Source organism: Onychostruthus taczanowskii, unplaced genomic scaffold (assembly GCF_017590055.1).
Source record: "Onychostruthus taczanowskii isolate IOZ18803 unplaced genomic scaffold, ASM1759005v1 scaffold14, whole genome shotgun sequence".
Lineage (NCBI taxonomy): Eukaryota > Metazoa > Chordata > Aves > Passeriformes > Passeridae > Onychostruthus > Onychostruthus taczanowskii.
Genome location: NW_024498573.1, coordinates 11,823,990 through 11,847,675, shown reverse-complemented (window position 1 = coordinate 11,847,675; position 23,686 = coordinate 11,823,990). Strand labels below are relative to the sequence as shown.

The 23,686-nt window shown below is 36.8% G+C and overlaps 1 protein-coding gene across 4 annotated transcripts in view; it reads right to left on the bottom strand.

Annotated features, from left to right (window-relative positions):
* Positions 1-15,372, bottom strand: part of GABRG2 (gamma-aminobutyric acid type A receptor subunit gamma2) — a 38,404-nt gene extending 23,032 nt beyond the window's left edge. For all 4 annotated transcript variants that reach the window (XM_041397517.1, XM_041397518.1, XM_041397519.1 and 1 more), the window contains exons 1-4: positions 15,316-15,372; positions 14,339-14,559; positions 11,956-12,038; positions 11,130-11,267 (exon numbers count right to left, since the gene is read on the bottom strand). In XM_041397517.1, the coding sequence (XP_041253451.1) occupies positions 11,130-11,267; positions 11,956-12,038; positions 14,339-14,559; positions 15,316-15,357 (484 nt within the window). In that variant the 5' untranslated portion in view covers positions 15,358-15,372. The remainder of the gene's footprint in view (positions 1-11,129; positions 11,268-11,955; positions 12,039-14,338; positions 14,560-15,315) is intronic.
* Positions 15,373-23,686: the final 8,314 nt, after the last annotated feature.

Genomic DNA, 23,686 nt, shown 5'->3' with positions numbered 1-23,686 from the left:
TTTCTTTGACATAAAAAAGTCTGGAAGTGAAACATCAGTACAGAAATTGACCATCAGTACTACACTGATAAGTTTGCAGGCTGTAGAGGTTATCTAGTACTCTGCAGATGAAAGGATGAAGTGCTCAGGAACCTTGTGATTTATCAGAGGATTGCTTGAACTTTAGTTATTTGAACAGTGTACTAAAAATATTTATTTATATCCGTGATTTAAACCTGCTCATTACCTATTGCAAAATTGCTTATTACTCAGACTTATTTTAATTCTGAAACAATTGTGACTATACATTGGTCTTTTACTGCTATCTCACCTGGTCTAACCTTCTGAACACAAAGATTTCTCCCTGCAATTCATTATAATTAGATTTAGCTGTAACTCCAAGAGTGACATGGCAATGATTTTCCCTTGTGGTGTTTCTGAAAGATCACTCAGTGATTGGAGGAGGTTGATTTCATTGCCAAACAGGAATTATAGGAGGGAGTTGGGATAATATGCTTTGCATCAAGGAGTCACCAGTACTTATGAAAATATATTCATAGGGGCATAAGAGGCATCACAAGAATTTTGATGCTTATGTCCAGGAAGTGTTTTAAGATATAGACTCACCCTCTTAACTTGCTGATTTTATCATAAAATTAGAAACATTCAAAACTCTGTTTTTTCTTACTTTTTAATAATTCAAATATCCTAAAAGATCTAATTATTTTCTTGTTGTTAAATGAACAAATATGATTTAAAGGCAGTGTTCTATCATCTCTACAGAAGTGTATTTAATGCAAAACCAATCTTGCTTGTAACATCTGTGTTTTTGTAATTACCCAGCAATAAGTTCAGTGAAAATGCTTGTAAGATCCTACATTATCCCTTATTCTCTGGTTACTTGTATATTAATTCTTTTTATCCTTATCTGACCTCGCTGAATCTCAGTTTAAGCTCTAGCAGGCCATGGTTTTGGATATAGAGAACCTTATGAAGGACAGATAGAATAAAACCTTGACCCTCAAGAATCTTTATTCATTTGGGGAGTTATTATGAGGAGGATTTCAGGCCCCAAAAACCCTTTTCCTCAGGGACAGTCATGATTTTGTTTTGCTGAGGTATCAGTTGCCATTGAGTCTAGGAAAATCTGAGAGGAAAAAAAAGGCTGAATTAATGTCACTGGAATTGGAAGAAAGTCTTTAACCTCTCTCAAAAAAACGAAAAGTAATCATCAAATAGCCTTTCAGCTCTTTATATGATTAGGTAGAAGCAGGTGGATTTCAATGCCTGAATCTCTATAGATACAAACCTGAACAGAAAAGTCAGAATCTCTCAGTCTCTGAGATTTTTAAACCTATTGATTTCCTAGGAGTAGTGTTTGGTTTTTTCCTGCCTATTAAACTGATTCCCTAGGAGTAGTGTTTGGTTTTTTTTCTGCCTATTAAACCAAAAAGATCTAACCTGTCACTGTGAAAGAGATGGCAACGTGAAGGAGTTTTGGCTCTGGGTGCTTTCTGCACCACCTCCAAGGGTGATGTCCCTGCAGTCAGTCATGGCTCTTGCCATGGCCAGATCATAATGGGAGTAAAATCTTAAGGTGTTTTAGGGTTACCGTAAGGTCATTGGATTAGAATTGGGGATTTCCATTGATGCAGCAAACATAAAACCAGGATTTTCAGTTTATTGTGTCTGCCTTCTGCTTTAAATGTTTCACTGTCCTACAGAGACAGTATTCTTTTAGCAAGCATGTTTAAGGTAATAATTTAATATAGCTTTTCCAAAAATAAGGATATTGAAATAAATACCTCCCAATACCATAAAGAGAACAATAACAACACGCAGAACACCTTAATAGCCATCTGGGTTTTCTGACTTACAGCTTTTGTCATTATTTGCTCCTCTGTAAAGTGGATACAAACATGTTTAACTTCTGCCAAAAGCAAGGTGCAGGCAGTAGTACCTTGTACCCATTCAGTAGATCAGCATCTTCAGACAGGAAATGTTTTGAGTTCTCAGACAGATCTCCCTGGCAATGGCATATGCTGCAGTCAACCCATGCTGGAGCCCGAGGCTGTGTGTGGGGCTGGCAGGGATTTCTAGGTGCAGTGGAGCTCCACTTATGCTCATTTTTAATGTCAGGACTATTTCCCAATGCAGATCTACAAATCTGATTGCAGCTGTCATATTTTGCCTTAATAAAGAAACAGGAGACAACTCCTGGGGTTTTTTCAGCATTATGAAACCTCTGGGGACTGCATATCTGCCAACAGTTCAATTCATTAGGATACAATATTGAAATAAAGTATAAAAGCTTGAAAATACATCCTCTTCCACAAAATAATAGCTGCTCTCAGATTAAAATAGAAGAAATTGAGCTCCAATCAAGAAGAACACATTATTTGCATTATTCAATTTTTTCATAATTTTCTCGATTTTTGGAACAACAGACAAGAAAGAAAAAACAACAATTACTGACCAGTTTCATAAACATTTTTAGTCTCTAGCACTAAGACGCATAAAGGGTGTTGTGGCACTTTACGCATTAAATCTTGAAAAATATTTTCAAATTCTCCTATGTAGGGCATGATACAAGAAAGTATTATTACATAAATTTTATCCTGCAGCTCTTTAGCCTTAATTATGCAATCTTCCTGAGAGTAGCAAAGAACTCACTTAATAGACTGTATCACTTTGTGAGATAAGTGGCATATTTTTAGCTTCTGTAATGTACATTGAAATGAGGGCAATTATGGCTTGTTTCAAAAGGCAACGTTAAAACACACATTATTTACAACTCAGAATTTGTTTTAACAATACAAAATGAGGGAGTTAATGTTTGAGAATATACAATGATGATGACAGCTATTTGAACATTAGACCATGCTTAGTGTTAGGCTACTATATTCCTCTGTGAGAATGTGTTGTCAGCCTTGTAGGATGGGACATGGAATTGTAGGTAACACACATCTAAAAATGTAAGTAGATTTTTTCGTAGTCACAAAGTACAGCAGAGAGTTTCAGTACTTTGTACATCATGTAAACATTTTCTTTTAACATCCTAGTGTATTCTCTTTTTGTTTCTCCCATTTTATTTGATAAAAATAATTAACAAATAACGCTCACTGTGAAGATCTCTTCAAAGTTAGTGATGTTAATTTAGTTTTATTTCCTTTTTCCTTGTATTTTTTTTTAACATTTGGATTAATTTGAGTATTATTAGCTCCCATGGATGCTGCGTGGCTCTTGCTACATGTGACACAGACTTGTATGTCTTATTTCCAACCAGCCTTTCAATTATATCTATTCAAATACAGTGACAACAAAACAGCATCTTAGCTAAGTAGGTTACTAAAAATGCAGTGTAATGACAGGGGTTTGAGAAACTAGAAATTGCACTTGCAAAGTGAAGGGATTTAACTGTGTAAGAACAGCCTTAGAGGAATATGTTTATTATTTAGGACATATATGTGCCCCAGGCAAAATGAAACCTATTTCAAATGAACTCTCCCTGCTCTATACACATTGTGAACACTAAGCTGTCCTCTTCTTCACACATCCTAATGAATTAATTTTTCTCCACTGAGAAACAAGAAAGATGGTGAATAACTAAATCAGGCCAAGGGAAGAAAATGTCCGAGACATTATCTCGTAATCATTGTACTACAAACATGTTTCTTTGACATAAAAAAGTCTGGAAGTGAAACATCAGTACAGAAATTGACCATCAGTACTACACTGATAAGTTTGCAGGCTGTAGAGGTTATCTAGTACTCTGCAGATGAAAGGATGAAGTGCTCAGGAACCTTGTGATTTATCAGAGGATTGCTTGAACTTTAGTTATTTGAACAGTGTACTAAAAATATTTATTTATATCCGTGATTTAAACCTGCTCATTACCTATTGCAAAATTGCTTATTACTCAGACTTATTTTAATTCTGAAACAATTGTGACTATACATTGGTCTTTTACTGCTATCTCACCTGGTCTAACCTTCTGAACACAAAGATTTCTCCCTGCAATTCATTATAATTAGATTTAGCTGTAACTCCAAGAGTGACATGGCAATGATTTTCCCTTGTGGTGTTTCTGAAAGATCACTCAGTGATTGGAGGAGGTTGATTTCATTGCCAAACAGGAATTATAGGAGGGAGTTGGGATAATATGCTTTGCATCAAGGAGTCACCAGTACTTATGAAAATATATTCATAGGGGCATAAGAGGCATCACAAGAATTTTGATGCTTATGTCCAGGAAGTGTTTTAAGATATAGACTCACCCTCTTAACTTGCTGATTTTATCATAAAATTAGAAACATTCAAAACTCTGTTTTTTCTTACTTTTTAATAATTCAAATATCCTAAAAGATCTAATTATTTTCTTGTTGTTAAATGAACAAATATGATTTAAAGGCAGTGTTCTATCATCTCTACAGAAGTGTATTTAATGCAAAACCAATCTTGCTTGTAACATCTGTGTTTTTGTAATTACCCAGCAATAAGTTCAGTGAAAATGCTTGTAAGATCCTACATTATCCCTTATTCTCTGGTTACTTGTATATTAATTCTTTTTATCCTTATCTGACCTCGCTGAATCTCAGTTTAAGCTCTAGCAGGCCATGGTTTTGGATATAGAGAACCTTATGAAGGACAGATAGAATAAAACCTTGACCCTCAAGAATCTTTATTCATTTGGGGAGTTATTATGAGGAGGATTTCAGGCCCCAAAAACCCTTTTCCTCAGGGACAGTCATGATTTTGTTTTGCTGAGGTATCAGTTGCCATTGAGTCTAGGAAAATCTGAGAGGAAAAAAAAGGCTGAATTAATGTCACTGGAATTGGAAGAAAGTCTTTAACCTCTCTCAAAAAAACGAAAAGTAATCATCAAATAGCCTTTCAGCTCTTTATATGATTAGGTAGAAGCAGGTGGATTTCAATGCCTGAATCTCTATAGATACAAACCTGAACAGAAAAGTCAGATTCTCTCAGTCTCTGAGATTTTTAAACCTATTGATTCCCTAGGAGTAGTGTTTGGTTTTTTCCTGCCTATTAAACTGATTCCCTAGGAGTAGTGTTTGGTTTTTTCCTGCCTATTAAACCAAAAAGATCTAACCTGTCACTGTGAAAGAGATGGCAACGTGAAGGAGTTTTGGCTCTGGGTGCTTTCTGCACCACCTCCAAGGGTGATGTCCCTGCAGCCAGTCATGGCTCTTGCCATGGCCAGATCGTAATGGGAGTAAAATCTTAAGGTGTTTTAGGGTTACCGTAAGGTCATTGGATTAGAATTGGGGATTTCCATTGATGCAGCAAACATAAAACCAGGATTTTCAGTTTATTGTGTCTGCCTTCTGCTTTAAATGTTTCACTGTCCTACAGAGACAGTATTCTTTTAGCAAGCATGTTTAAGGTAATAATTTAATATAGCTTTTCCAAAAATAAGGATATTGAAATAAATACCTCCCAATACCATAAAGAGAACAATAACAACACGCAGAACACCTTAATAGCCATCTGGGTTTTCTGACTTACAGCTTTTGTCATTATTTGCTCCTCTGTAAAGTGGATACAAACATGTTTAACTTCTGCCAAAAGCAAGGTGCAGGCAGTAGTACCTTGTACCCATTCAGTAGATCAGCATCTTCAGACAGGAAATGTTTTGAGTTCTCAGACAGATCTCCCTGGCAATGGCATATGCTGCAGTCAACCCATGCTGGAGCCCGAGGCTGTGTGTGGGGCTGGCAGGGATTTCTAGGTGCAGTGGAGCTCCACTTATGCTCATTTTTAATGTCAGGACTATTTCCCAATGCAGATCTACAAATCTGATTGCAGCTGTCATATTTTGCCTTAATAAAGAAACAGGAGACAACTCCTGGGGTTTTTTCAGCATTATGAAACCTCTGGGGACTGCATATCTGCCAACAGTTCAATTCATTAGGATACAATATTGAAATAAAGTATAAAAGCTTGAAAATACATCCTCTTCCACAAAATAATAGCTGTGACTATATTTTCCAGATAAAACAGAAACCAGACCCAGATTTACTTATGTGGTTTAACAGATGCGTAGCAAGAGGAATATTTAATTACCCATTTATCAGTTCTGAGCAATGCACTGTCTCTATTGCATAGCTCCCATTAGCTCTCTAAAACATATAAAAGGAAGAAAATAAAGATATTTACAAATATTGCCTGACCAGTCTTGTGGCTCCTCTGCAGCTTGTTGAATTGCTGTTTATTAGTCTTCTAATGCCTTTGTATCTAATTAAAAATTCAGGACAGGCTCTGTAAATAAGCAGTAGACAATATCTGATCTAAAAAAAGGAACTACCCAGTTGTAGAAATGAACTGGGAATACCAGAAACTCCATCTGTCCTGAATAATTACACATTTACAAACAGTTTTGCAAAGTACAATATTTTATATGTTCAAAACAACTGGGATAGTGAGTAGAAGTGCAATTTATGTAGGACTTGTCTGAAATTTATGGAAACCTATTGATAGAATTTCAAGAATTAAGCTGCTTCTTTCCTCTTGGTCTGTGGTATGATTTAATAAACTCTCTGATTTTAGGGTTTCCACTATTTTCCTCTCTACCAGCATTGATCATTGTTATGATTTAAAAGCAGTATTGTTGTTTTACTCCTTTGATCATCAATAATCTTTTATTCCAGACTAGTTCCATACTTCCAAGTATTTCTATAGGTCATGTTTTCTAAGCTCCTTACTTGTTTATTCCCCTGCACTACCCTGTCTTTCTCAAAAGATTGCATTTAAAAGTGATTTTTTTATTGATCAAGCAGAATGCAGCAACCATTTGGCGTAAATTTTTCACAGTGCAGTGAATATTTCTCCCAAGTTTACGCACCATGCTGAGTAACACATCCCAGGGGCAGGTTTTTGAAATAATATCACATTCTCTGTCCTTTGTGGACTACTACAGCCCCCCACATTTAATTTTTTTTTTTGAAAACTACTGATGTTTTTATATTTGTGCAGTTGATTATTTCCTTTCTACAATCTTTCACTCTTAGAGTAATTAATTACAAATTTTGAAACGTCCTATTTCCTGTTCCCAAAGTGCAACATGTCCTTCTCGATATAATCCACGTGTGCATCATATTTAACAAATCTAACTACTGTATCACCTGCTGCTTTCTTTGTAAGGACTACTCATTAGTTTGTTTACTAGTTTGTTTTTGTCTTGTGCATCCCAATTTTGCAAGTCGGTGAATTTTTTTTCTCAAGACTTTTCCATCAGTTCATCCTTTTTTATTGGAGAATCTCATTGCCATTCACTGGATGGGGCCTTGTACTGTGAGCAAAAAGGTGACACACAAGATATGCACTCTTTGAGTAGTGATTATTGACATGCATCAATAGTACAAAATGCTTTAGACCCATCTAAGTTTTTAAGTGTGTGAAGTCAGCTGTAGTAATTTATATAACTCAAATGATATTAAGTCTCAACATGTGCTCTATTGGAAATAATCTCAACTAAACCAATGCTGTTTACACGTAGTAGATTTTAGTGAAAAAGCAAAAAAAATGCAGATAATGTTTACGGACTAGTCAGTTATTTTAATGAAATGTCCATAAGCAGAAGGTTTATAGTTAATTTTTTTTAAGAGTCCCCACTATTACTGGACTCTTAAATTGGATTCCATTTGCTAAGTTATTTCTTGCTGCTTGGTCAGTGACTTTCGAAGAAAATAAAAGTTGCATGTAAATGTTCAGTTTGGAGAGAAACAAGCTGATAATTCAGGATTACTTACTTCAGATAAGAGAAACAGAGGGATGGTTTGTAATATTCCAGTTGGTTTTTTTCAGCTGTTGCTGGGATTTGCTGGGATTTGCTAACTAAGGGACAGAATTCTGACATCTGGCCCTTTGAGTTAATCTTGTATTTCTGCAGTGCGTGCAAAGGAAGAGCAGCAGATAAATGTATTAATTTCAGCAAGAGTCATCAGGTCTTAGGAAGCTTACACTCAAACAAACCTTGTCCTTCTCTGCCCATAACCCAGCCCACAGCTCAAGTGTTCAGTTTGGACATGACAGAAAGAGAGTAGTGGAGTTTGTAATGGCCAGATCTCAGCCATCCTGACTCTCTCTCCAGACACAAAGCAAGCATTGCCTTCAAGGACGAGAAGGTGTTGGTTGCTGGGAGGTACAAAGCTGGAAACAAGAATTTGTTTTGAAATTGTGTAAATAGAGACACTGAAGGTTTACTCCAGTTTCAAATGCCTTAATGCTAGTCCCAAGGTCCTTTTGTTCTCTAACTGTTCAATTTTGTATTCTCTAACATCCCTTCTTTCATTCTGGTTTCTCTGGGTTTTTTTCACCTAAATTTAATTTTGGGGAAGAGATTGTGGGAGTATTGTGTAGCCCTCTTTCCAACATCTCATTAATTTTTCCACTGCCTCCTCCACTGTACCTCAGATTCTATCTCCACCAAAGCATTGGCATTAGTTTGTACTGAAATTCTGCACTGAAAGTAATTGCATAAAGTGTCAAGATTATTTTAGCTCTATGGGTACTCAAACATTTAACTAGGGTACTCTGGCTGCACCTAGGTTGCTATTAAACTTGGAATCTTTTTTTTGTCCTTACTTTTCATAAAACTTTTGAAAATATACTCAAGCTAAGGGTGTAATTATAGGTAGAGTGTTGGTCTGACTGAGGAATACTGGACTTAGTGTAGTTTCCAGCATGCTAATAAGTCATTTAAGGAAGTCATGAAGACCTGTTAGGCTCTGCTGGCTTTAAAAAATTATTTGTAGGAAATAGACCAGATCCACATCACCTGCTATGGGTTTGGGGTTTTTTCCTGCCTCCTGTTGTGATAATGCACGAAATGGTGACACAGACACTGCTGCTCTCGAGGGGAACAAAAAAGAAGAAGAAGAAAAACTTTATTTTCTGACTCCAACATTTATAGTTTTCCAAAGGTGACAGTGGATTGGAGGGTGACAGTGCCCCCTCTCCAATGCCACTGGACAGACCAAGGGTCTATCAATTCTCTCCACTTCCATGAAAGAATGCAAAACATAGGTTATTTACAGAACTGTGTGTGAGAAAATTTGTTGAAAGAATGTAAACATCAGAAGGCTTAACAAAGTCTTACAAAATCAGGGTGACAGCCTCCTATTATTTAGATACCATAGCTAGGTCAAAATAAAATCTAATTTTGCATATCTGTGGTTATAAACCAAGAGGAGCAATGAAAATAAAACACAGGGTAACTGCAGCAGAAGAAATACATACACAGGATATTTTTCCAAATTTTTATACACAGCAGGCTTGTGAATGCAGCAGCAGCAGGCTGAGTAGCTTTCATGTGCTTTTTAACTTAGGAATTGAGTGACGACTTTTTGCTGCTTTAAAGTGCATGCTAGCTGCTAATTACTTTATTTTAATTCAAACAAAATGGACTGGTGTGCGTCGTCATATTAAAAACCATGGATGCCAAATTATGGGAGTACTCCAGGTGAGTACTAACAGCTTGAATGACTATACACTGAAAAAGGAAAGGTTTGCTTTGCATGAGAAAGGAATTTTTTGCTCTTTTGTATTTTACTGTTTATTTCCCAGTATGCACCTCGTTGACATTAACAGAATATTAGAGCATGTTTTTGAGTCACCAGTGCACTCAATCAGGGTATAGGAAGCTTGTTTCATGTCAAGATTTTATTATTTTCTGTCTCTGGTCAAAAATATAAAGAGTTGATTAGAGAATGGCTCAAGCAGAAAATTAAAGAAAATAGCAAATAGAAGAAACTCAAATTAAGGCTGAAATATAGATAGTTTTCAATGTGGGCAGGATGAGACTGGAAGCACACTTGGGTGCAATGCTGCCATTTGTGCTGTCTGAGGGGAAATGTTTTTATTGCTGTTTATGTTTTTGCTTTGAGAGCCTGGTGTAATGGTGGTTATTAACAGCTGTGGCTCACAAACACGCTGCTCTCCTGTCCTCTTTTGCACCTTTATGTTTGTTTTCCTGAGAAAATGAGAAAAGTTAAATGCTTTCTTCAGTGCTTGACTAAATACCTTCTTGGCTACAGTGGCAGCAGACTCCATGAGGCATCCATCGCTGCATTCTGGTTTTTCCCTGCTCATGAGACTGAACACATCATTGGTGCTCAATGTCCAGAGATTAAGGAGCTGGAACTTGAATTAATTCTCCATCTCTTTGCTTGTTCTGTGTGATGTACAGCAGGCTCTATCTCACTTTCTTTTTTGAATAAAACAGTAATGCTGGCCTTTTAGAAATAAAATGGGTGGGGGCATTTCTGAAGTCAGAATAAACACAAATGTCTGAATTTAAATTAAGATACTTGCCAGAACTATAAAGTAAGGTAAAAATTGGAAGCAGTCAGAAAAAATCCCCAACCTGCTTACATTTCATTGTTCTTTTTGAAAGTAAGAAATTAAAGACAAGAGTTATCATACATATACAAGAATATTAATATGCAGTTCCTCTTTACATCTCTCCTCATAGTCACTGGTTTTCTTTCCACCGAGAAATAAAACAATACATATATCTAGAAAAATATTTTTCTGTTTAGTTAGTAGGGTTAAAATTGTATTTTTATTAAACACTGAGTACTTCCTCATTTATCATTCTAAATTCCGGTACTTGTTTCCAAGGAGATAGAAATATGAAGGAAGGCCATCTGAGACTCTGATTTGTAAGGCTGTTCTCTTTAATGAAAGTTGAATGTGCCTTATTTTAGGGAAAAAAATAAACTTGGAGCCTGTGTAGTAAAGAAGTTGGTACTTTGAGTTACGCTTCTGTGCAGGCTTACTTTCAGTTTCTGGCAGTGGGAAGGGGATTGTAAATTGTTCAGTGCAGTGTCAGATCATCCTTTAGTGGCTCAGTTCTGCTGTTTTCTGCACTGAAGCAGTGCAAGTTCCCCAACCCATCCACCCTTTGTAGCAGTGGCTTTCTCCTGACAGTCAGAGGTTTTTTATGGAGAACAAGAATGGACAGTAGACAACAACTGGTTTTTCTTCCTGTAAGGAGTTCAGAAATGCCAAAGCCTGTAATTGTTCAGTGCAGTGTAAATGCTAAGTTCTAACCAGAAATATCTTTCTTGGTTTAATTCTGTTAATAATATCCTAACTGAACCTGGAGGCAAATCCTTCAGTTGTCTTACCTGAAGTAGTCTTCACCACCTCAGTTGTGTTTCTTAGTCCTGTGAAGGCGAACTGGTAAAGCCTCCAGGAGCGGGTGTCCCCCACCTCCACCGAGCTGCGCTTCCACTGGTAAATGATCTCTTCTCTGGGGTAACCATCTTATTGCAATGGAAAATACACAATGCTTTGGTTCATAGTCACTGCTAGGCTGTAGGGTGCTTTAGGGAATAAAAATACTACTAGGCTATTTCTGGGAAAAACTGGGGAAGAATATTGCAAGTAAATTATAGATACGTTTTTCTCAAGTTACTTACTAGTGCCTTTTACTTAATGTCACATTTTATTAATTATAAATTATAATAGCACTTGAGATAAATTTTTCAAAAATAGGTTTTCCACTTTTTTGGACCTAATAGGATGCAACTTTGCCCATCCTCCAGATGCATCTGCAGCTGGACCAGGAATTCACACCTTGATCTAACCACAAAATGTCAAACAGTTGACTCCAACTAGTGCGATAGTAAAACACCCATGCACAGAGAGAAAGTGGAAGGCCAGGACACCTTGATGCTGAAAGTAAAAATTTCTTGTTTTATGGTCAGATATAACGATAGATTAGTCACATAGAGTCCAGAAATTTTATAATTTTTAATAGCAGTCCTTAATGATATTTGTAACCATATACGATACATGCACTGAAAAAAAAATCAAAATAAAAGTAAAAATCAGTGGGGTATGTCAAATTAAGAACATAACCTTCACTGACTCTAAGTGTGTAAAAATAAATGTAAAATAAGAAGTTTAGTGTGGGTCAGAAAAAGGAATATTTTTAAGCATGTTACTTACAGCTTGAAAATTCCAGTGGGCAGGAATGGACATCCATTGGGAAGTTGTGTAACTGTAGCTGACACTCAGCATCAATTGTCAGCCTGAGAAGAAAGAGATCAGGATATATATATATATGTATAAAGTAAAGTATTGCTATCTATGTAATTACTGGAATATTCCAAGCATAGCAATACATCATGGTTACTGATAAGCAATATTTCTTTTTTGGTTCCATAGACCCTGATCTTCTACTTTCTGGACTGTGTAATACAAGAAGGTATTAAAGTTCTGTTCCTGTGCATCTGAAATGGCAGCATTACTCATGACTGACAAATCCATAGGTAGGTAGATATACAGGTCATCTCATGAGCAGTGACAAATCTTTGTGTCACAACATGCCATAAAGCATTAGGAAAATGTATTTTATGTGACAAAGATTCTATTTCAGAAATGATGGATAGGAGTCCAAATTTAGACATCTGCATCCAAGCCAGCTATCTAGACTCCCTTCAGAGCTAGTGCAGAGGCACTCTGAGGATACACTTCCTCTCACTCCAAAATAAGACATTCAAATTTAATCAGAAGAAAAATGTACCAAAAGGTGTTTGTCTCCACTGAATATTAGGAGAGTCTCCATGCTAACTCAGGTAGTGTTGACGCTAAGCTCAGGTAAAGACAATGACTTTCAGAAATCCCAAGTACGGTGAAATGTACCCTCTGGTGTGCCTCCTAAAATCTCTACCATTTTTATTCACTCCTAGCCCAGCCATGAGCTCCAGGATGCTTGGACTTGGGAAGAGAGGGAAGAGGTGGGGTGAGAGATGGAAAAAGGAAAGGGTGGGGTAAAATGTTTGTTTCACGAGGTGTATCTGGGAAAGCTGTAGGTTTCTGTTCTTTGCTGATTCTGGGGTGTCTAAATGATGAGCCCTGATTTGTCTCCAGGTTCCTGAATGAAAGTGTTATGGGCAAATGAGTCTCACCCTGTGGGATGCAGAGGAGTACTGGGATCACCAAGTTAACGGGGAGTCCAAAGGCAACTTTTCTGTACTGGGGATTTAGGAAGAAATCTAATTTCCCTGTTTCCCTTCCTCTTCTAATTTTCATCATCTTCAGTACCAGAGATACTTGATTTCCTGCTGGGCAGGATGGTTCTTAATCCTGGGGAGATGACTGAGAAAACTCAACCAGCCCTTCTGGATCCCTCTTGAGGACAGAAGTTGATCTGGGCTTATCTTTATCAGTCTAACTTTGATTTGCATTGGATTTCAATTCTTATTATTCTATTATGTCTTCTGGAAATGCAATATGCAATAAATGTAAAATAACTACAAAATAAAACTCCTTTTTATAATTCAGACCTTATAAAACATTAAAAGGTTGTCTTAACCAAAGCTTCACATCTATTCATTAAAATTATGAGCGTACTTTTATTCAAAACATTTTTTTTGGCAACCAATAGAGTAAAAGCAAAATAAAACTTAGACAAAATGTAGTCTAAAGCTCAGATAATCTTATGTCTATCATCTTTGATTCTATAATCTCATTTTAAATTTTAAATTCTCTTGAAAAAGTGCTATGTTTATCTGTATTTTACATTAACCCAAATATTATATCACATGCAAGAAAAAGTATATAAAAAAATCTCACAGGATTTTCACATTTAGGACATATACTATGATCATTTGGAATATGATATTTGAGTTGTTACCTATGGCATACACATAATTATTGCAGAGGTAATTTGTCTTAAAAGAAAAACTATATACATGACTGGGGAACCTGGTCAGGTTGAGCACATCAAGTTCAGATCCATGAAAATTTTGGTGGAATGGGGCATATCCATAGGTTTGAGTTAAATATTCAATGCTGGGATGGCATAATCTTATTTGCCTAAGATATCTGAGGAATAGATTGCTTTTTCAGGAGGGAGTTTCATCTAATTAGATTAATCAATTCAGAATAAGTGGCCTTTCATATATGTAGTAGCTCCTTTTATACCATCTACTTAATTCAAGGATATTTCACATTTATCAGTTTAAGACAGTTAAAAAGTGGAATTGACAAAACCAAAGGTAAACAATAAAAGATACCTGAAAATGAAGACTAATTGCTATAAAAATGCCTATGTTAATGTTAATATAGGAAGGTGACTATTGTGGAGCAAGACAGTACAATATGTAAGAAGAAATAAAACTTCTTATTGTGCCAATATAAAATAAATTCCATACAGTTCATATCTTCTAAATTCTTTCCTTTATCAGGGTTGTTTGTGTAAATACATAGGAAAACTCAATATTTTTTCCCTTCAGGTTAAGGGAAGAATGTCAAATTACGTAAATTCACAAGATTTTTCTCTTTGGCTTTCCTTGGAAAAAATGAAATTAAAGTTAGGCATAAATACCTCAAAGTGTACAGGACTCTGCCATCATTCCAGATCCTGAGCATCCTATTAGGAGTTGTTATCCAGTGAGCATCAGCCTTCTTGGAATTTCGGAAAAATGTGTCTGGTATCCAGATCTTCCCAACCATGTTGCTGTTTAATCTGAGCACTTTTATGGTGCTGTTGAACTTCAGACGTCTGTCATACCACGTTTGGGCGAAAAATATATCAATTGTATATTCCTGTTGTGTTAACCAGAAATACTGATGAAAACACAGCACTCAGCATTCCACAAAACTCCTGATATGCTTTCCTTAATTGCACATGAAAAAACTGGGAGCTACAGAAGGTGATACTAGAACTGATAAAACTGATCTCTTTTGGTGAAGTTTTGTAGCATGTTTTACCAAAGATTACTGTTTTAAAACAATTTATTATTTTACCATTGAGGGTAAAACTAAGGTGCACGTGAGTCTTATATGCACCTTTCTAATTCTGTGTCCCCACATCTCAGCCCACACCTGCTCAGGTCAGAGAGCAATTATTATTTCCTTGGATCTAGGACAGGAAAAGCTTGAGCTGACTAGTTGCCTGTGCCCCCTGGTTGATCTCAGAAATGGCGAAGTCTCTGGAGAAGTTCTAGGCCTTTTACTTATTATCTCATGGTGGGAAAAGTGGTAATATCATCATGAATGGTTTTCCCAGTTTTGTAGCAATCTGGAAGATTGGTTTTATTTGAGTTAAACTGTTGTAAATCATTTGAGAGCAGAGCACACAAAAATGTGAGGATATGTTAAAAATATTATTTTTGCATTTTCAGCATATAGCTGCTTTCTAACTCGTACAGATTTATAGCTCATAGAGTCCTCCCATCCATAATTAAAATGAGATTTAAAAAGTAATATAGGTATGGCACAATATTAAGAACTAATGGAAGCTTTCTAATGTCAAAATGATGGAGACTTTGTAACAAGGCAAATGGGCAATCCTTTACCTACCATATTGATAGCATTCACAGGGCCAATGCTATTTACGTACATGTCAGTGTGAATTATTGTCGGTTTAACTGCAAGAGAAACAACAAGAATCAGTAACCAATGAAGGTCAAAATCAACTATGTGAAAGTCAAGCATGAGCACGTTACTATGGCATCTCTCCTCTGTGGTTGTGTCACATTTAAATGTGCATATAAAATAAATACAAATTTTCAGCAATGTCTTCAGTTCAAAATTAGTTCGAGACACTGCACAAATTATTGTATCATTTATTCTATCAAAACAAATTCCCTTATGCTGTGAGAACAAATACTGAAACAAGTGTTCATAGCCTAGAGAGGCTCGTCTGACTGAGAGGATCTGCATTTTGTCTCAGGTCACAGTAGAGCATCAAAACAAAACACTATCAACAAAAGCAAACTTATTTCTCTTATGATGCCTTGCATCACTTTTTTTACATTGTAATGCCAAATGCAATGCCACGTGATTGCTGTGGCCTGCATAGGTGGCTGTAGATAAGTAACAGTTTTGTGAGCCCAAAGCCAAAATACTTAAGGCTCTAAGGCAGAAATGAAGAATAGTTGTTATGTTAAATTATTTTGAAATCACTCCATTTCAGCTTTATTCTTCTTATATACCTTGGCTACAGCATGTTTGCTTTTATCCCAGATGATTTTAGGAATGCTTTACTTCTTTTCTGTTTCTAAAGTCTTGGTTTAAGTGAAGACAAATTCCTCTGCTAAATTACACTGTATACATACACTGAAGGTTAAAGACTCATGTTATCCTTCCCTGTGAAAAAATCCTTAGTTTATAAGCCACTATAAACTTGTTAGCTTCCTTCATTAACCTTGCTGCTCTCTGCTTTCCTCTGTCTACCTCATCCATGAAATCTGTGCCTTTTTCTATAATCTTATTACTGCTGTATCCTCCTCAGCAGAGGTATAGTCTGCCTGCTCTGTGCTCTCACGGGGCTTCTCAAACTGACTGAGATTTTTTCTTTTGAGTTACCTCAGTAATCACTGATTACTGAGGTAACTCAAATTAATCAGAGGACGATCCCTCCAAAAGGTGATTGGGTCAAATAAGACTTCCATCTGAGTGCAGGCTTGGCTCTGTTTACCTACACTGGCTGTGGGAATCATCTGGGCAGATTGGCTTTGCTTGACTGCAGTTATCTTTTGTGAATCTCCTCCTCTGTGCCCCACTCTGTCACCTCCTGCCCAGGCTGCATCAGTGTGTGCAAGCCTGCTGCTGTTGGAGGCTCTGTGTCCATCATATCATACAAGGATTAGGCTGTTTTAGCCTCTCTTTGGCCTTTCTTTCAATTGTATTATTTGTGATTCTCTGACAGAATCTCTTAGGTACCAAAAAAAAAAAAAAAGATAAAAACTTGCTTTTTCTTTCCCCAGAAGTTAAATTCTGAACATCCTATGCAGGTAAATCAGCACAAGCTGCCTGATTCAGCAAATTATAACACTCTTATTAGACGTCTTAGGATAGATTCAGCCATCTTAATTTATGCCAGCTTCCAAAATCATTACTAATTTACATGCCTCTGATGTTTTTCTGCATTGCATTTTAGTCTTGTAACTACTTTGAATGGATTCTGCTTCCTGAGTAGCATAATATGACATGAAAATTCCTTCTCTTCACTGCTTAATCAATAGTGATCTAAAACTAAAACAAACGTACCTCCTATGTCAGGTCTCAATTTGTTGTCATATCCTTCCAGCAAACCATTTAAAATAAGAGTCACATCACTCTCATGGACTTTGGGAGTCAAAACCCAAGTCTTATTTGAAGTGTAATCTTCATAATCATCATCTCCCTTTTGTGTGGAGCTATTAAAGAAACAAAAGTGAAGAAAAGAAAAGCCTTGAAAAATACAAATTTGAAGGTAACTTCTTCAGAAGAAAACACACACACGTTTTATATTTTAATAATACTATAAAAACATTTTTAGAATTTCCCACTTTCAAAATTAGACTCCCAGTAAAGATGCCAAGTAACAGTTGAGGTTACAGTTCACTTTATCAGCATTTCCTTTCAGTATGGTTGAGATACATTCTGTCTGTTCAGAGGAACAGCAGTGCTTGTCACCTTTGTCATGGCTATTTTTTCTCTCATTGACTCAGGTGGGACCTGTTATGAAACAAATCTGTCACTTGGCTTATGCAGCTCTCCACCAAAATATCACTTATTATGTACACATTGTTATTGCTTTACTTCTGTTGCAGAGAATGATTTGATGAAACACATTACTGACAAGAGCAATAATTATATTTATTCAGACAAACTTCTCATGCAGCTTTTCTCCACTCTGATGAACTTGAGCTTATTGTGCATTTAGAAAGTTGAGCACAAATTTTTGCCAAGGGTTTTCCTTTTCCCTTTTGCTAAGCACAACCCACAGAGGATAAAAAGTCTGGCTGCTGGGGTTTTTCTGCTCCTCAGAACTATGACAGCAGATCTACTTTAACCTGCTCAGTACAGTAAAAAAAGCAAGTTCAGAGTCAGTATGTGTAGACTAGTCTTAATGGATGTTTTGTTTTCCCAAAAACAGTGCTTCCAGTTCTAGAGGAGAACATTGAAACCTGCTTTAGAATATGATATAATCAGATATTTTCATTTCAGAATGTTGGTGATAATCAGCTGAACAGTGCTAGGCAACTGTAGGTTTTTTTGCATAATATGCCAGTGCCCTTCTTTGTGACAAAGTTTAAACACTGCTGGCTAGATATGGAATATCTTAATGATACTGCAAATATCTTAAGCCAGCATATAGAGTGATAGGGTGAAAAGCAGAAAAATAAATTATTTTCCAGCTGCAACTAGAATCTGGAGTGGGAAAGAGCACAGAGTAGCAGATTTTCATGGGAGTTGGATCTTCTGCGTGCCACACAAGACTGAAAGAGGCCCAGCTGGCCATGGCCATGGGTGCAGTAGGGAAGGGACCTTTCCTCCCAGAGCCTGAGAGCACCATTTTGTTAACAGCGATCTTCGCTCAGCTGAGGCCATGCCCTCCCTTCCCTGCAGTGCTCTCCTGCTGCATCCAGCTTGTACCACCCACAGTGCATGGCCCAAAGGCCTTCCAGTACTGATGTTTGGGAGCTGTAAGCCAACTGCACAAATACAGTCTCACTAGGAAAGAGGTTTTGGTTTCTCTCTTCCCCTGGGCACAGCCTGACAGGGAGGGGCTGTAGCCCTTTCTGCCCCAGTGTAGGACGCTGCCTCCCAGGAGGTGCTGAAGGCACAGGGACCTTTCAAGCAGCCTGAGATTGCACAGGGCTGTAGCAACTAGCAATGTGCAGCACGGAGAGAGAGCTGGTCTCGCTGTGAGTTGAGCTGGGAAGCTGCTGATGAATCTGATGTACACCTTTGTTACGTGTGCTGGGTACCAGGCACCGACTGCAGCCTCCAGGCACCGCCTCGCCCTCGCTGCAGCAGCCGTGGGGTCTGGAGCTTCCCAGGTCAAGAACTGGCAATGCAGCCTCTTCATTCTGGCTGCACAAGCCTGGACTTGTAGTGCTTTATTAGGAATCAAAAGCAAAGTTTTAATTGGCAATATGGTCCATAGTATTCTGCTGGTACTCACAAACAGGCCAATTTAATTACATTGGGAGAATTTTTTTTTTTATTCAGTTGTCTGGAGTTCAAAGATCTAATTGTAATTCAGAGAAACATAATTGAAGCCAAATTCTCCCTCCTGGAGGAAAGGAAATACTTCTAAATAAAGTCTTTGCAAACAGAAGGCACTAGATGATATGTTTTCAAACTAAGCAAAGTGAATGAAGAAAAATAACTTTATTTACAAGAAACCTTATTCCTGTTTTATAACCAATTAAACAACCATTCTCTCAAAAGAATATGTTTTTCTGAATAGAAAAGAAAAATAAATCAAATGCATTCTTTCACAAAGGCAATATGTTACTGAATATCAGTGCAATGAAAAAACTTCAAAGCTCAAACCAGCTGAGTAGTAGAGTCTGGTCCACTAGACAGTGAAAGATTAGAAGTGTGTTTGTCTAGAAGTTCTCTCAGATCTAGAACAACATAACTGAACAGCAGTCCACAGTAACTGAAACTTCCATTCATTCTTGGAACTTACTTGCATGACAGAAACAACTGTTTGTTTGCTCATCTCTCACCTCAAGCCGTTTTGGCAGTCCACATCTCCAAAACCAGCAAATACTGTATGAAATCAGTGGGAGATGGAGGGAAAACACAGCCAATGTACCTGGGGAAAAATGCTACTGAATTCCAGCTTTTATGAGAATTCCACAAGGATCATAAGTGAGAATGGGTATGCAATTGTCTGTCTGTGTAAACCTGCATTCCAGCCAGAAAAATCAGAGGTGCTTCTCTATCCAAATGAGCAGAACTTTAGCAATGCAATGCCATTAATACAATGAAAATTATAATGACAAAGCCCTTTTCATCTCCTTAAGATTTTCAGATCAGTCCTTCTGATTATATGGCTGAAATTTTTCTAGTGCTTTTAATGTCCAACCCAAATTTGTTAAAGCCTAGATTATACCCAAATGCATATTGAAAACTATTTTTGTTTTTCTGACTGCTAGAAATTTTCAAATCTAGTAATATAGATAAGAAGAGAAACACATATTTACCTATTTGAAAATTAAACTTTAATTTTTTGAAGGTTCATCTTTCTGATACTGATACAAAATCTCACCATTTGAGATAGTCCTGCTGTGATATTAATGCCACTGCAAGATGTCTGCAACACTGCTTTACATAAATCCATACATTTCCTTGCTAGAAAAGAGATTATTTAAGAGGGTCAGAACCCAAGCTTGAAACTTCAAGCCATACAGTAATTAAAGTTGAAGGCACTTTTGGAGGTCATCTGGTCCAATCCCTTCTCAGTTTGCCATCTGAGTCTGTGTGTGGTGGCTCTGATGGTAATCACTGACAAATATAGATATATATCTATATGGGTGTAACCACAAGTGTTTAATATGCAGGGGGATATTTGTATGTCTTAATTTATTTGAAATATATCTTCACAAAGCAGGAAGAGGGCAGAAATTACTGTTGCTAATAAGCATTTATTAAATTATATCTGATTTTCTAAATAATATATGCAAAGATCTATGAAATTCTATCTCACTCTAGAATTATATAAAAAATCTCATTCTGCCAATGAGTTTTTTACCATGTCAGGGGCTAAACTAATGCTTTTTAACTTCCTTCCTAAAACAAACACATAGTAATCCTAATCCTGCATTGAAGTTGTTGCTCAATTTGTAACATTTATAAAGCTCTTTTGAGTGCTCATTGGTGAGGAGTAACTTTAGCACAAACTGAGGTTGATGCAAACTAAGTATTCAGGAACTTATTCTTTAGAGCTTTGCCAGTGCATTTGATCCGTACATTTCTTTGCAATACTCTCTGGGCAACATTTAATCATTTTTGGTGCAAGTGTAATCCCTGTGGGCAGAGGTACCCACTGCAGGTGGAGCTGGGGTCACCAACCAAGGGAAAAAGAATTAATGAAATGATGCTCACTTCCATTGTTAGAGCTTTCTTTGTGGGCCGCTTAGCACTAAAGGCATTATTTCTATACTGGAAATGCATTAAAATTGTAGAAAAGGGTGTCTCTGCTGGGAAATCACTGATACATTAGGAAAACAATTTTTTCCCATCTTCCTTATTGATCCTTCTTCAGAAGACATGGTCAAACCCATTACTTAAATGTTTCATTAATGTGCTGATTCACCATTCTCTTAGCAGACCAAAGCCACAGAAGTCCACATTATAGTTTGGGAATATATATATATATATATTTTTTATTAGATTCAGCATGATTTCTTTTCTTTTGTGCTTTCATTTCCCTTGAAGTTAGTTTGATGCCTATGTAAACATAATCTTCACTTTAGTAAAACTTAATAAATAATTATATTAATGGTATATAACTGTCCTACATTATTATATTTTCAAGCCTATTGGCTTAAATTCTTTAGTTCAAAAATTAATGTAGGTTACCCATTTCAAAACTACTGTGTTTTAGTTAGTTCCTAATATAAAGTCAACACTATAATTTTGGATGATCTCTGCTGTCATCTCTATGTCAGAGACAATCTAATGTGAGTTCCAGGAGAATCATACGTAATGCTTCTTGGAAAGACACTAGGTATCTACAGAGGTAGAGATAGGCCATGCATTATAGAATAACACAGCAGCAATAATTTTATAATCTGAGTTGGAGGATAGATTGAGCACATCTTATTTAAGCAGTGAGCAGTAACTCTCAAACAGTATCACTTTGAAATAAGGTATTATTTCCTAATCCACAAAAATGTGATTTTCACAACTTGTTACAAGGAGTAGAAGAGAAAGGAAGTCTTCTCTGGCAAAAAAACCTTTCACAACTGGTCAGTCTGTCAGCCTTCAGATATGAGGTCATATATTAACTCCTCAAAATCTCCGTAGTTCCAGTGACTTTAAATGAGTTATGCTGGCTTGTACCTGCTGTGGCTCTGTAATCTAATTTTTCTGAGTAAACAAAATTAATTTTAACTATAACCGAGAATTTTATTGTGAAACTTCATCTAATTAATTGCTAATATTGCATTGTTAACAAGCAGAATCAGAGTAGCTACTAGGTGCTTAAAGGAAAAGACCTGTAGCACTATTGAATAGCTAATGCCTAAATAATTTAAACCTAATTAAAAATTTAAATTTATCAAAAAATCTGGGCAACTTCATCTTTATACAAAGTAAGCTACAGAGTAAGCTATAGAGTAAGCTTCAAAGGTTTAATAAACTATTTCAACATAAACTGAGTTTTCTTTTGAAACCACCAATGTTTTCTGCATCTCAGGGAAGAACTGAAACAAGGCTTGCCAGTTCACCTAACTGTTTAACTAGCACTGTTTAATTTAATGAAGAGTCAAATTCAATTCATTCTCTGATGTGCATAAAAAATTACCTTAATATATAGGTCATACATTATTCATGGTGGTAACAGGGTCAGTGGGAAGGAAAGATCTATTCCAGGTTCCCCGTGTGGGTACAGAGGTGCTGTGTGCAGATGTGACATTAGCATGTGGAAATGGCAGATGTGGAAGAGAATACAGTGTCTCTGAAAATCTAACCGTGTCTAAATTCTCCCTTGCTGACTCTCATTTTTTGATTGAAGCAGAAAATGTTTTCACAAAGCTGTGCCATGGATTCTCTTGTCCTGTTTGTGTTTCTGTTCTGTCCATTTGTGTTGTTTAAATCCCAAGGCTAAGTGTAGGAATGAGTTTCTGTTCTTATCATAAAAGTGGCACCTATTTTCTCTTTTACTATTAAATGCTCCTCCCAAATACCCAACCTGCAATGTTATTAAGACTGCAAATCATGTAATGCAAAGATTAATCTCTTCCCAAATAATTTCCCACATCAAAGATGGAAACTCAGATGCTTTTCTTGGAGAGGAGAAGATCCAGTCAGTTATCAGAAGTTACATAACAGAAAATGAAGTTGAAAAATTTGGGCTAAGAAACCGCTGAGAAACTGTCTTGTACTCCCTTCACCTAGATTTGTGGTGCTTCTGCAACTCCAATTCTGGATGAAGCTATAGTGTTCCAGAAGAGCCTGAAATCCTGGATTCACAGTTTTCAGCAAAGGATACAAGGGTGTATGAGCTGTATTTTGATTTGTGGTGCTTCTGCAACTCTAATTCTGGATGAAGCTATAGTGTTCCAGAAGACCCTGAAATCCTGGATTCAGTTTTCAGCAAAGGCTACAAGGGTGTATGAGCTGTATTTCGGCCATTTGTTGTAGTCATGTAGTAAGGGAGGCTGAGGAAGCTCACAGGGGGAAAGAAAATCATTTTGACCTCTATTCAGTGGTTTGGGTGGGGTGGATTTTAGATAGGTCACCTGTAGAAGACAGTTTATTTCCTAGGCACTGCTTCTGCTGCAGCTATCATTCCGTGTACTACTCACATTATGTAATGTAGTTAAAATCTTGGCCTGAAATGATTATTTAAAACAAAGCAAAGGTACATTTTTCTGTCATCCCTAAGTCACAGAGGGACTGAAGCACATATGAAAATAATTATTAAAAGAATATTACCGTTCTCATAAAGAAATAGGTACAGCTGAAAAGCTTAGAATATGGGACTGAGCACACAAGTCTCAAAATGTTTTTTTTTAAGGGCTAGAAATTATTAGAAGAGCACAAATTAATGCTCCCAACAATGGCTTCTCAGTCATCTTTACTGAACAAGAAGGCCCCAAACTGCCAGCAATCAGTCATTCATGAAAACTTTGCCTGCCCTGAGATGTAAGGCTGTCTGGATTCCTGTGAGCATTTACACTCTGTTCCCCTGAAGAGAAGACACCTGGCAGCACAGCACCTA